The 13,872-nt window shown below is 37.8% G+C and overlaps 1 protein-coding gene across 4 annotated transcripts in view; it reads right to left on the bottom strand.

Annotated features, from left to right (window-relative positions):
* Positions 1 to 13,403, bottom strand: part of RAP1GDS1 (Rap1 GTPase-GDP dissociation stimulator 1) — a 155,828-nt gene extending 142,425 nt beyond the window's left edge. For all 4 annotated transcript variants that reach the window (XM_060115259.1, XM_060115266.1, XM_060115276.1 and 1 more), the window contains exon 1: positions 13,212 to 13,403. In XM_060115259.1, coding sequence (XP_059971242.1) covers positions 13,212 to 13,215 — 4 coding nt within the window. In that variant the 5' untranslated portion in view covers positions 13,216 to 13,403. The remainder of the gene's footprint in view (positions 1 to 13,211) is intronic.
* Between the last annotated feature and the right edge of the window lie 469 nt (positions 13,404 to 13,872).

Below are 13,872 nucleotides of genomic sequence, written 5' to 3'. Positions count from 1 at the left end.
TAGCATGGCATCTGCAGGGTCTCAGACTTCTCAGGGCTCCAAGCAGGCCAGTGTCTCGACAAATAAGGTAGAAGCAACAATGTCTTTTACTACTGAGACTAGGAAATCACAGCATCACTTCTGCTGTCTTCTATTGGTTACAAGTGAGTCACAAGCATGCTCAGATTCAACAGGAAGAGAATTCCCCACCTCTCAATGGAGAGTGGCAAGATTTAGAAGAATACCTGGGGCCAAGAGAGATTGTTGTGGCCACCTTTGGAAAATATAATCTGCTACAGTAACTTAATAATATTCACTACATAATTTGGTTAAAATAATACAACAAAGAGCATTATACCCTTTGATTGGTTTTAACTCTGAATATAAGATAAAGTTTCCCCAAAATGACTGTATTTTCAGCTTTGGAAGTAGAAATTAAAATTTATATGATTGTTATTTTACATAATATTTACAACTACCTTGTGAAATAGGTGTTATTATTACCTATATTTTAACAGCTGAGAAAGTTGAATTCGGCAGCTGAAGAACTTGCCCAGAAACTTAAGTGTCAAGGTTGGGATAAATCCAGACACGTGTGTCTTCACAGTCCAAGCACTTCTCACTGACCAAGCAATCTGCACCGTACTGCAATTAAGTGAACCTCATGCAGATCACATGCATACCAGAGCTGTACGAAGCAGGACTACCTGTATCTTTCTTTGTATAGATGAAAGCTCTTCAATAATGAATTTATAACTCAACCATGTTAGATAGTTGTACTAGCTAATGACTGTCCATGTATCTTAATATGTCACAAAACAAAACAAAAAACAAGAAAGAAAATCATGATGAAATGTATCAGGGAGCAGCCTCTGCCATAGCATCTCAAGGGTAGTACCATGCTGTTTAGTACAAGTAAGTGTTTAATTGAATAAGTAAGTAAATTCTAGGAAAAATTTTCCAGATCACTGTAAGTAATGAGCACTTGTATATTCCAAAGAATCTGTACTAGGTGCTGAAAAGATAAATTTGATCTATCCTCTCATTTAAATTCTTAGAGGGGGGGGAGGTGTTTTCTCTTTTTCTAGAATCCAAATTATGGGGACTTCTCTGCTGGTCCAGTGGTTAAGAATCCACACCCCAGTGCTGGGGACGTGAGTTCGATCCCTGGTCGGGGAACTAAGATTCCACATGGCGTGGGGCAACTCAGTCCACGTGCCGCAACTACTGAGCCCACGTGCTCTGGAACCTGTGCACCGCAACTAGAGAAGCCTGCGTGCCACAACAAAGAGCCCAAGCGCTGTGACTAAAGATCCTGCATGCTGCAACGAAGACCTGACTCAAATAATAAAATTTAAACATAATTAATTCATTAATTTTAAGAAAGAATCCAAATTATGGCTGTATCTGTTTCTATTACTCATTCTTTTATATTGTTCTTTATCTACCAGTTAGAGGTTAAGCTTTTCAAAAGCAAAAACAAATGTGACTACTTGCACTACTTATTTTGTCACTTTCTGTAGTGCCTAATATGGTAATCTTGTGTTTGTGATCTGACTATGGTACTTCATACAAACTATATAAAAGCCAGAAATGTGACACAGTTGACAGTTATTTTTTCTGGGAGCTTACCGCCACCCTCCCCAGAAATGTGTTCTTGCAACTAAAAGGAAGGTAAGTTAATCAGCTCATATAAATTTTGTCTTTGATCTAACTGATTTTGTTTCTGAGGCCAACTATATCTTATAATCTTAAAGATAAACCAACATTTATACTTCTGTGAAGCATAAATACATCAATGTAAGTTTTACGTTCTTATAATGATCAGTTTCATCTTTCATAATGGAGTTACTTGAGGAATCTTAGAAGGGGAATATTTTTCAGAAGAGTTAAAGGAAATAATTTTTACAACCTAACAAATCTGTTGTTAAAAAGAATCTTAGATGATGTGAGCTTCTCACAGTTTTGAAAACAATTTTTTTGTTGAAGTATGCTGATTGCTGGTTATATTTTTTTCCTGACTATAAAAAACAAAACTCCACCCATAAATTCAGGGAACTTACTAGTTATTTGAAATTATTTTATACAACTATTTTTATATAGTTTTAAAAAATAATTTAAAATTAAAAAAATTTTAAATTATGATTTTATGTAATTCTTTTTATATAATTATTTTAAGTTTATATAATTCTTATATTTTAGAAAATACTTTCTAATACATAAGAAAATAATATTCTCTAGAAACAGTTTAGCAGTCTTATTGCACTTTGATTGCTTTTTTAAATGCCATGCCATCATTTGCCCTAGAAAATGTATTTTATGCTTGAGAGCCAAAAAAGAAAGGAAAAATACAACAGATCTTGGTTTGGGGGTTAGTAACTGAGCTTGAAGTTTTCCATATGATAATTTATATTAGTATGAAATGGGCATCCCCCTTCCATTTTTAATTGAAATCTATTATTTGGTTCCTATTCAATAATAATGTAATATTTTAAGGATATATATGAAATGGGGATTTAAAGACCTTAACTAACTTGCCAAAGGGCTATACTAAACAATTAATTAATTTACGGAAAAGCAGAGATTCCATCCTCTATCTCTTTGATTTCTTGTATCATTTGGTCAATTGAAAATTCAGTTTAATCATCACTGATTACCATATATATCACAGATAGTTAACTTTGCTCTTGACTAGTTGTACGATTTAATTTTCACAACAATTTCTTTATTTTAAAATAAATGTATTAATTTTCAAAGTAATATAAGTTCAATTTTATCAGAAGTTTGAATACAATTAACTCTTCAGTAGTTCAAAAGCTATAACAGAAATTTCAGACATTGCAAATTTAAATACTTTCAAGAGTGAGAGAGTACCAAATGAGATTTGTAGGATTTAAAATAATAGTAAGAGGGACTTCCCTGGTGGTCCAGTGGTTAAGAATCTGAGCTTGCAATGCAGGGAGCACGGGTTTGATCCCTGGTAGGGGAACTAAGATCCAACATGCTGGGTGGTGAGGCCAAAACAAACAAACAAACAATAAAAATAAAGTGGTAAAAGAAGTGTCTTTAAAATAAAAGATAATAATAAGAAGTAATGAACTGGGGACCTTATACCCTGCCTAAAGGACAACTATCGTTGATTGTCACCAATAGAAATACAGGTTCAGAGATCCTAAATGTTTAATTTTTCAAGAAAAGTTGGTGAAGCAGATTTTTATCAGAAATTTCCTGATTATTTAAATGTTGACAACTAATTCCAATTTCTAAAACTTCGCTAAAAAAATCCTTCTGCAGAGTATATGTGGCCCATGGACTGCTGGTTTGCAAGCTCTGTTACAGACATGTCTATCATCACTATAGGGTAATGCTGTTAAATTAGGAGAAGACTGACCTGAATCTGTAGTGACTCTATAACTGAACAAACAAGTATTTACTGAATGCCAATAAGAAATATGAAACACTGAGCAACTATAATTATTGAATTATTGAATGTGTTATAGAAGTCCAAGAAGTAAGAGGTGTCCAGAGAACAACAAGAGGTCAGTATGAGAGGCCAGAAGTAGTTTTTATGAGCTGGACTAAGGAGAATGAATATGAAAAGTTATTCTAGAAGAAGGGGTAACATGAACAGTGGTGTCTTGGTGGTATCACTGATGAAGAATATTTAGGACAAAGGAAGATGTATTTCAGAGAGCAGTGAGAAATACGAGAGGTAGCAGACTTCTATGGACCTTGAAAGCTAAGCAGAGTTTAGACTTGATGCGGTCGACAGTTGAAGCAATATTAGATCTTGAGTAGGGAAGTGACATGATCAATGTGGTGTCTTAAAAAAAGATGGTCATAGCACGTAGAAAAGACTGGAGAGCACAGTCTAGTATCAAGAGGCCAACTAAGAAATGGTCTCAGTGGTAGCTGAGGTAAGGGCCTGGACTCTAGCAATAGAAATGGGTAAAGAGTTTTCCACTATCCTATTTACCTGAATGAATCCTTGTTATTAGCTTGTTTGTGTGTGTGTGTGTGTGTGTGCGCGCGCGCACGCGCCCCTGTGTGTGTGTGTGCACTTTTTTTCATTAACAGATTGGAGCTGGTCTAGTATAATGAACAGAACACTAGTTAAGGAGTTAGGAAATAAAGATTCTAGATCTGACACTGACCCTAACTAAATGTGTGAAATTGGGCATGTCTCTTAATCTCACTGAGCCTCAGCTCCATAATCTGGACAGAAAGAGACAGCGCCAGATAGATGTCATTGTTTGAGGCCCTGGGTCTTACAATTCCGGAAACTAACAATCTGAAGTATTCAGATAAAAATGTAATCTCTGGTCTCTTGTGAAAAGTCTGAAAATCTGGCTTCTTTGGGCCCTCATCTGTACATGGCACAACTGGCTGGAGCTGAGTAGGGCATTCCTCTTTTAGGTTGGGCACATACTCTCTTAGTTGGCCATAGTCCCACCATTTCCTGTTGTAGCCCTTCAGTGAGGCCCAGAGTTAGTTACAATTCATCATGCTTTCATTGCTGTTTTTTATTATGGTAGAGAAACATTTTTCTAAACTTTGTCTTTTATCAAAGGTGAGAAAATGAAAGACAAAAAGACATTTTGTCAAGAAAAATGAAAGAAAGCATACATTTTTATGGAAATAAAATATTCCTTTAGATTTAATATGCAAAAGTAAAAGTGCATATGTGTGAAAAGATCACCATTTAACCCTCTTTAATCATATAGTTTCATTTGAGTTTGGAAACCCTGTTATACATGTTGGAAACCTATTGAAAAAAACATCTAAGGAGTGAAATGATTAGATTCACATTTTAGAAAGAGTACTCTAGAAGCATGCAAGAACTTAAGAGAGGGAATGCTGAGAGAAAGAACATCTGTTAGACTAGTAAAGTGGTTTCAAGAGGTGAACTGACATGTTTACAGTGGAGAGAGGAGGAGAGGACTGATTCAAGCAGGTAAAACTATTAGAATTTAGGGAACCCAAAGGGTGTTGGAAGTAGAATGATTCTAGATTTTAGGAATGGTTGACTGGATAAATGGTGATACCACCCAGGGAGTTACAGAATGCATAAGGGAGAAAAAGTCTTGGGGAAAGGTGAGGTAGTATAGCATTACTCTAAATCAGGAGTTGGCTAACTACAGCCCACCGCCTGTTTTTATACAACCCACAAGTCAAATGGTTTCACATTTGTAAATGGTTGAAAAAAGTCAAAAGAAGAATATATTTCATAATGTGTAAATTATATGAAATTCAAATTTCAGTGTCCACAAATAGAGTTTTATTGGGACATAATTCATTCCTTTATTGATTGTCTACACCTGTGTTCACTTCACTATGACAGAGGTGAGTCGTTGAGACAGCAACCATATGTGGTACTCTCATCACTTTAAACTGCTGCTTGATGTACTACAAATTGCAGTGACACAGTTATGATTGTTCAGTGTTTCGAGTACCATGTGTATTGCCACACCACAACATTTCACTTTGACCATCACATCAAAACAAAAAGAGAAAAGTATACTTCAAATATCACACTTCTAATATTTAAAGTGGCATATGGATTAGTTTGTTACTGAATGAAATGGCAAACCACTGTATCACACAATGACACTATAGCTACGCTAGAAAAATTCAACATATATCTATATTACCAAACTAAGTATTCAACATATTCACAATAGGAAAGTAATTGTCAGAGGAATTAGAAAATACAAAACAAAGTACCTCTGGGAGGCTGGGACTGACATATATACACTACTGATACTATGTATAAAATAGATAACTAATGAGAACCTATTGTGTAGCACAGGGAACTCTACTCAATGCTCTGTGACCTAAATGGGAAGGAAATCCAAAAAAAGAGGGGATATATGTATACGTATAGCTGATTCACTTTGCTGTACAGTATACACTAACACAACATTGTAAAGCAACTATACTCCAATAAAAATTTTTAAAAATAAATAAAACAAAGTACCTCATCATAGCAGAATTTCTTCACAAAAAGAAAAAGTGAAAATGAAGTTGCAAACAAACTAAGTTCCTGAGGGGCTCACTTATTAGTCAAGCAAGGAAAGCTGTTTACTCATGGTGAGTTAATTAAACTCTATTTTGACTATAGCAACCAAAGAAACATTTCCAGAGGGGGAAAAAACTTGTTTAAGAAAAGTCTTTCAGTGAGAATAGCTACCTGAAGAGGTAAGGGCACGGGGAGCAATATCAATATTCAATTAAAAGACAAGGCAAATAATTTAAAAAAGGTTTTCCTTGGTTCTTGATAAATTAACAGATAGATATTTGTGACACTGCATAGTGTTCTTATTTTCAAGAAGTCAAGGCTGAACGTGAAGTGACTGAAGAAGAGCCTCTATAAAGACTGCATAGAAGAGACAAAAATATTTTTAAAGTTGAGAAAACATTAATTCAGTACAACCTGAAGTGGAATCTATTAAGATGTGTTACACCTGATGGTGGTAAAAACATGTGAGGAACAGAAAAAGGCTTAGTTGAATAAATTTATAAAGCCTGTGAAAATAAGGTGTTTAAAGTCTACGTTTCTTCATTATATTATTAATCAGCAGGTATTTTATAGGAAAAATATTTTAAACTAACATGTATGATTGAACCAATAGTATCAACTTCATTCACACTCACAGATTTAACCACTGTCGGTTGTTTGTACTTTGATAAGAAATAGAAGCTGCATATCCTAACTTGCCTTACCACACAACAGCTTAAGGGCTTAGCAGTTGTACAGTTTTACAGTGATTTTTTTTTTTTTTAGCTCAATGGTGAGACTGAAATTCTGAACAAAAAGAAGTGCCTTCAACCATTATTATCAAACAATGAATACCTTTGGAAATGATATTTTGCTGCAGATTTGATAATGTCTCCTTGAATCTGACCTGAAAGTCAAGGCAAAACAGTGCTTATATGTGAAACATACTGTGTTAAGTCATTTTGACAACATTGTTCAAATCACAAGTAACCATCAATCTGCTTTATACATTTCTTGCGCTGTCAAAAGTTAAAAACAAGAAGATCTCTGTGCATATACAAATGTGCAACAGATATATTATGCAAGCTCAAACTACAGTTCCAGCAGTGTTTTTCAGACCTCACTGCAAGTGCAAAAGAAACTTCCATATATCAAAATCCATTTCGCTATGCAATTGAGGAGCTTCCATCTAACTTTCAATTGGTTAATCTGCAATGTAAACAGCATACTAAATGGAAACTACCAAGAGAAACTAAAAGAATTCTATAAATACCTTCCATACAATTAATGTGATTATTAAGATCACATGCCCATGATTGATAGCAGCATTTGGTAGTACCTGTCTGTGTGAAAACATGTTTCAAAGACAAAATCAATTAAATGCCTTTACAGATCTGCATTAACAAATGAACAACTGCAATCAATTTTGATGATAGGGTAACTGGAAATCCCAATTAAAGGAAACTGCTCTCTCAAAAAAGGAATTACAATCTTTTCATTCGGAGACCTGTATTTTACAATAAATCATGTTCAATTCATGTTACATTTTGAATTTAGTCAATAAAAATTTTGTGGATATTTGCTTTTTCTCATATATAGTTTCACATCTATGTAATATCCTTGATTTTGCCTCTCGGCCTACAGGGCCTAAAATACTTACCATCTGGCCCCTTATGTAAAAAGTTTGCAGACCTCTGCTTTATGGTGATGCTATTCAAAGTGTGGCATCGTCTGGGAAATGTCTTGACACGGCAAATTCTTGGCCCATCTCACACCTACTGAATCAGAATTTCTGAGGGTGAGCCCAGTAATTTATTTTTTTTTAACAAGCTTATAGGTGATTCTTATGCAAGCTGAAGTGTGGGAATCAATGCTCTCAAACAGGATTTTAGAGACTTAGTTCTGTCCCCTTGGATAAATTATTTAATTCTTTCAGTAAATAAAATGGGGATAGTGTCCCCCACTTCACAGAACTGTTGAAGAGATTAAAACTATTTAAAAAAATATTTTAAAAATGTAGTTTAACATGATTACTGACATCAATAATTCTTAATAAATGGTAATAAATGATAATTATTACTTCGAAGGTGTACTGGGGCCTCCTTGCACCAGCCCATGAGATAATGATAATTAAATTTTTCGGAATTTTGTGAGGCAGTTATTAAAATAGCCATTATCAAAAATTTTATAAACTTAAAATTAAATAAGTTATATTAAAACAAAGTTATTAATAGTCAAAACTCATCACTACTTACTTTACTACATTTTATTATTATCTGTGCTCATGAGGCTATTATGTCTGTATGGTGGATATATTATATACTGGTGTGCTGCATCTCATTTCTTCCCGACTATGCATTCACAGGAAATCAACCACCACAAATCAGAGCTTTTTTGGAGAAAGGCTTCTGGCAAAACGTTAATCAACATACCTCTGGTTATCATTATTAAAAATTACACAATGAATTCAGTTTTGAACTCAATGAGTTTGAACTGACTATGCATGTAGGGATGTCTAACCATCTACTAGATAAAAAGATAGAGCCCAGATATATATTTTTAGGCATCAGTAGCATATAGACAGTAGTTGAAGCCATAAACATGGACAAAATTGAGCAAAACAGCCTTTAGAGAAGGGGTCAGATATAGAACCCATATGGAAAAAGTTATTTTTGTGAACCAAAAGTCAGAAGGACTTTAGAGTTTATAAGTACAGCCAATTATGGCTAGCAGCTCAATTTAATTACTTCCATTTATCACCATCCTAATTCTTAGTTTTAACTCCTGGAATGCTTCTACCAACAAAAGTTGTATAAATAGATGTACCGAGAGAATTACATTACTCTGCAATTTGAATTCAGCATCCATATCTTAGCCAGCATGGGTAATGGTATTTTAGGCCATCTATTCAGACAAGTCTAACAAATTGGTTCATACTCAGAAGTTTCTACCTCAAGGAGACATTGCCCTTCGAACAATAAAGAAAAACAAGTTATATAGGGATGATTATAACACACTTAAGACATCAATGATATTGAGTATATTTCAAAGTTTAGTTTCAAAGAATTACAGAATTTTAGAACCAAAATAGACTTTATAACCTATTCTGATACCTTAATTTTTTTTGGCTCTTCTCTCCATAAGAAAGAGCTGTTTGTCAAGTTAAATGTCTAGGAAAACATTTTAAATTAAATTTTTTCCTTATCAGTTATCTGAACATCTGATTATCTAAAATTAACATGGAGTTCCCAAATGAGATGATCTTCCTTCTCCATCCCTCTTGATGTTCATGAGGGGATATTAAAAATTTACATAATTCTTTATGGCTGTTGCTGGTGCCTCTGATACTCCAGAATCGCCAAGTTCAGTTCAGCTGATCTGGAATCTCTGGAGAGAGCAATCACACTATTTCCCTAAAGGCACCTAGAAGCTCCAACATTCCACTGTGAAAATTAAAACTCTATGGTTCTCAAAATGAATTAAGGCTATTATAACTTTCCAAATAGTAGTACTAGAGACTTCAGAAAATATGACTCTGCCAAGGATGGTGAAAAAAAAAAAAAAAAGTGGGCAAACATGGTTATTTAATCATATCCTGAAACTGTTTGAATGTTTCTATCTCTGTATCTTCCTTTATGTTATTTCTCTCCCTCTACTCCCATCCTGATTAACAGTCTCCGTTCATTTCTACCTTTCAGAAGCTTAACCAACCATTAGATCAAATAACATCATTTTTCTGAAAACTCCTCTCCATCCTCTGAAACTATAAAATATGTTAAGGTCTTTTGTCCCTGTCATGAAGAAGCAGAGAAGCTAAAAGGCAAACTAAACAGTCCGACACATCAGGTCCAAAACTGACTATTCATTCACGTTTCCTCTTCCAGGGGATTAAATAGGTATTTAAAAGATCCCACAATCTCATTATTGCCCAGGCAACAATGTATGACTCCTTTCTTAATTCCATATTCCTTATTGCAATTTTCTATTCCCATTGCCACAGGCTGGTTCAGGACAGTATATATTTTCACCCAAACTGCAACAACCACCTTCTGAATTATTCTCCAGTTTCTCATCCAATCGATCCTGCACTCAACTGACAGATTAATTTTCCTGAACCACAGATGTGCCCCATCACTTACCTATATAAAAAAGTTCAACAGTCCCTCAATAGACAAGTCAAGTCTAAAAACTTCTTCAGCTTGGCATTCAAGGTCCTCCATTATCTGTTCTTTACCTATTACAACTTTTCATCACTGTCACCCACTATTTCCTTACCTTTTGCTCCAGCCAAACATGGTTATTTAATCATATCCTGAAACTGTTTGAATGTTTCTATCTCTGTATCTTCCTTTATGTTATTTCTCTCCCTCTACTCCCATCCTGATTAACAGTCTCCGTTCATTTCTACCTTTCAGAAGCTTAACCAACCATTAGATCAAATAACATCATTTTTCTGAAAACTCCTCTCCATCCTCTGAAACTATAAAATATGTTAAGGTCTTTTGTATCACTCATACTTTATTTAGTTACCTGTGTATGTAGAACATTATTCCTGTTAAGATTATAAGAAACTTGAAAAATGTTTTATTAATTTTTATCCTCCCACAGTACATTACATATGGTTGATATTCAACAAATTACGCTGAATTTATAATAAAACTTATACATAATAATAATAATAGCCATGGTCCATAAGACTACACAGGAAGTTTCCTTCACTCTCTTATGGAGAAAAATCACTGCCACGAGAATATCTTTTTTTAAAAATCACCTTATTTATTTCTTGAAAAGACATTAAAAAGTGATTTTCCCCCTACCATTAATCAGTATACCCCTTATGTATATATGAACTGTTATAATAACTTCCTTGGCTTCGAATATAACATTGCTTCCCAAGGTTTCAATTTTACATTATGGTATGTACCTACTGATCACAAACTAAACCACTGAAAACAGCAGTGTAGAAGGAAATAGCTTGCCTGATGGCTGCTCCAAAACCCGTACCTCTTGGACAACCCAACTTTTTTTTTTTTTGAGAGAGAAGAGCAGTCATAGTGTAATTATACTTCTCTGTTCCCACTTCCTTCACATCTCCGTCACCTCCATAATACCTACCAACCCAAATGTTTGTTCAGAGCCCACACTTTCAGGTTCACAAGTTGAAAATAATAGACAGGTTTCCAGTTCAACAATTAATTCACCAAAGATTTACTGAATACATACTATGTGGTAAGCACTGTAGAGGACCCAAAAATTCATAAGACACAAATTTCATCTTCTGGAACACATGATTAAATGCACAACACACACACCTTAACAACTCCATTATAAAGCAGATTACGTAAGGGCTATAAAGCTTCCAGCAAGGTACAAACAGAATGGTAAAAGGAGAGAGAGTGCTTAATCAAAGTATATACGACAAGCTTCAAATGAGAGATGGATTTCTATTTGGACTTTCTTTGAAATCAAGTAAAGAATTCAAGATTTTCAAGATTAATTATTTTTAAGTAAATTATTTAAGTATTTTTTCACTGGTATTGCGACAGAATGGAATTTTTTCTACTGAAAAGGTACTGATTTAACATGTAAGTTAAAATTTTAGTTAAACAGACTTTTTTTTAGCTCACCTTGAAACATGGGGAAATATATTTTATAGGACAAACTTGTGCCTATAATTAAGAGGAAAATTTTTGTTATGTTCAAGGGAAAGACGCAATGTGTCCAATAATCCGAACTAATATTTATTTAAAATTCTACTCCCAGAGAAAGACTAGACACATATAAATGGGCCGTCCGATTTTTACAGAAATCTGTCACCATACCAATAGTACATTAAAAAGGAAAAATCTGAACAAATGAAAATAAAATTCTGGGACCTAGATTCATTTTTCATTCATACCACCTCCTCTTGTAACAATGACCTCTTCCTCATATACGGCCAAAGGTCTGAATCAGAGCTTGGAGCATTTGCTTTTCGAGTAGGCTCCATCGACACCAGATACTTCTTTGAAGATTCAGAGTTGCCATGACCTAACTCTGTACGTGTTGGGCAATGTATTGACAGGTGAAAGGACCACACTCATCTCAAGCTTAAAATAACTTGCAGGGAAGGGGTGGGAAAAGTCCGAGTTGACAGATGCCAATGTAGCAAATTTTAAAAAGAGGAAACTATGATAGACAGGAATGGAAGCAAACTGGGGAACTTGCAGAAGTATGGCATTCCAAATTGCTATTTTTTTTTAACTTTCGTCTTTTAATTACATTACAGCATCCAAGAGACGTTTCTGCAATTACTGAACTTAACAATTAAGCAACATATTATGAAAAAAATTGTAGGTTTAAATTACATGCAGTTTTATAAAACATATTTGCTTTTAAATATCTCATCCAAAACTCTTGATATTAACGCGAAAGAACTAAAATCGGATTATGGAGATTTCGACAAGTGAAGCTGGGAAAGAATAACTAACATGTAAGTTCGGTAACATGTTACAGGCAGGTTGCAGTTTCCCTGCTACAGTAGACAGGCGAAGGAACCAAGAAAATGGGTTGAGCACAGGAATATTGCACACCGTAGTCACCCAACACTAATTCAACAGCTAGCGGGCTCTATCCATCCTTCCTCACGTTCCTCGTGGCCTCTGACAAGTCATCCTTTCAACCTATGAGACTGTCCGCTCTCCCCCACCGAAAATAATTTCCGTGCAGGTTGTAAAATCTCCCGCACAAACTACTTGCTCACACCTCCTCGCCTTGGGATGGGCAGTCCCCAAGATGGGGAAAGGTCGCCCTGGCAGGGAAGTTACGTGAAGTGGTCTTTCTCGCGGTCCGCCCCGAGCCTCCAGCCCAGCAGCCGCGGGAGAAAGGAAGCGGGCGGCCTCCGAAAAAACCGGGATGGGGCAGCGGATGCGAGCCCGCGAGGCAGGCTCTGTGGTGCCCGAGCACCGGCTCGGGCAGGAAGAATGGAGGAGGGGAGGCGAGGCAGCGAGGTGCCCGAGAGCCTGGCGGGCGGTCCGGCCCCGCGGCCCGACCCCACCCCGCCCTCGGGACCCTCCCAGCCCGCGGACTCGGCGTGCGTTCCGCGTGCGCCGACTCTCCCCGGAGGAAGAGCCACAGCCTCACACCAGTGGATTTGAGAAATCCGGCAACTTTGCGCGAGAAATGCTTCCCACCCTGCAACACGCCGAGAAAGAGAAATATGTCAGGCGATGACGGGGGAGGAAGGATGACTTACCCATGGTCCTCCCAGAGGGTGAGGAGCCGGCAGGGCGAGGCGAAGGTCTCCGGTGCGGGCGGCGCGGCGCTGTGTCCTCACTCTACCTCCGCCTCTCCTGCAGCCAGGGAGGGACCCGCGGTGGGTGGCCGCCGGGGAGGAGCAGCTACTGCTGCCGCTGCTGCTGCTGCAGGCGGCGCGGCCGCGGCGGGGACGAACGGCGGGGGGCGGGGCGGGGTAGGGCGGGGCGGGCGGGCGCAGCCTGCGGCGGGCGCGGCTCCGCGGCTCCGCGGGCTGGAGGCGGAGGCGCCGAGCCTGCTGGAGCGGCGTCCGCCTCGACGCGCGGTCCGGGAGCGCCCCGCCCTCCCCACCGAGCATGCTCAGTGCTTCCCATTCCCCCCCCACCGGGGCAAGAGAATCTGAACGTGCTGGTGGGCGTGTGTTTGCGGTCCGTCTGCCGCCGCCGCGGAGGAGCTTGATGGCGGCAGCTTGAGAGGCAGAGGGTGAGCCTCGGGAAGGCTGGGCGCCGGGACGCTGAGCCCGAACTATTACCCTCCGGCTCGCTACCCCGACCCCACCAACCCACACCCGGAGAACGGGCCGGTGGTAATTAGGGGGCAGCCCGGGTGCACAGGCGGGAATTTCCCGAAGGAGGAAACGCTGGGCCTCCTCAGACCTGGGA

The sequence above is a fragment of the Mesoplodon densirostris genome, chromosome 1 (genome assembly GCF_025265405.1).
Source record: "Mesoplodon densirostris isolate mMesDen1 chromosome 1, mMesDen1 primary haplotype, whole genome shotgun sequence".
Classification (NCBI taxonomy): domain Eukaryota; kingdom Metazoa; phylum Chordata; class Mammalia; order Artiodactyla; family Ziphiidae; genus Mesoplodon; species Mesoplodon densirostris.
Note: the sequence above shows the minus strand (reverse complement) of the source record. Positions and strands in the feature narration are given on the sequence as shown.